The 712-nt window shown below is 39.6% G+C and overlaps 1 protein-coding gene across 1 annotated transcript; it reads left to right on the forward strand.

Moving 5' to 3' along the window:
• On the forward strand, window positions 1-712 carry LOC125502381 (the record flags this gene model as incomplete). Its single annotated transcript, XM_048665455.1, is given in 3 exon segments — window positions 1-144; window positions 208-465; window positions 511-712. Coding segments are annotated over 3 exon segments (604 nt in total), but the record flags the coding sequence as incomplete, so codon positions are not given.

Genomic DNA, 712 nt, shown 5'->3' on the forward strand with positions numbered 1-712 from the left:
AAACGTTTACATCAGTGACATAGCAGTGTACTTTAATAAGGCCTTTCTGGCCATTCCCAGGACCGTTTGCACCAGCAATGTAACTCAGCCCACACTACTGGATGTTCCATGGAAGGAGCATTTAAATGTTATTTTAAAGAGCCGGTAAGTGTCTTCCTAATCCAATGCAATCGTTTTTTTCTTCGTATTAAACATGCGTGAATTTAGATTTAATAAGCCGATGGACGGTCAGGTATGGGCCAATTGTCGCAATCTTCAAAACGCCATTTCGCTGGCGAAAGAAGGCGCAAAGTCGAAATTGTGGATTCTGGACAAAGGCAATGAATTCTGTCCTGCTAAACTTCGTGCCTATAATATGTTCCATGGTATTTTCTTGAATGAAGACACAATAGAATTGGCCCAAGTGTCGAAATCCAATTTAAACACCATAGTGATAGAGGATGAACCAACGTTGGGAAATCACAGGTAAGTTGGAAGTTTTTTGTATAAATGTGTTTAGTATTTTTTTAGGGCATTCATTGCAAATGCCGGAGACAATAAAGTATTAGTGTGTTACTTAAGTGCGCTGGCTTGTCAACATCTGAGCCTTTTATCAGGCGAAAATAGTGCAAACCCTGGAATAGTGGACTTGTTGAGTATATCCAGAGTCGATTCCAGAATGTTTATGACTAGCACTCGATCCAGAAAAGTTTATTCTGTGGATTTAGATCAA

The sequence above is a fragment of the Dendroctonus ponderosae genome, unplaced genomic scaffold, assembly GCF_020466585.1.
Source record: "Dendroctonus ponderosae isolate FM_Combo_2020 unplaced genomic scaffold, Dpon_F_20191213v2 Dpon_F_20191213_387, whole genome shotgun sequence".
Taxonomy (NCBI): Eukaryota; Metazoa; Arthropoda; class Insecta; order Coleoptera; family Curculionidae; genus Dendroctonus; species Dendroctonus ponderosae.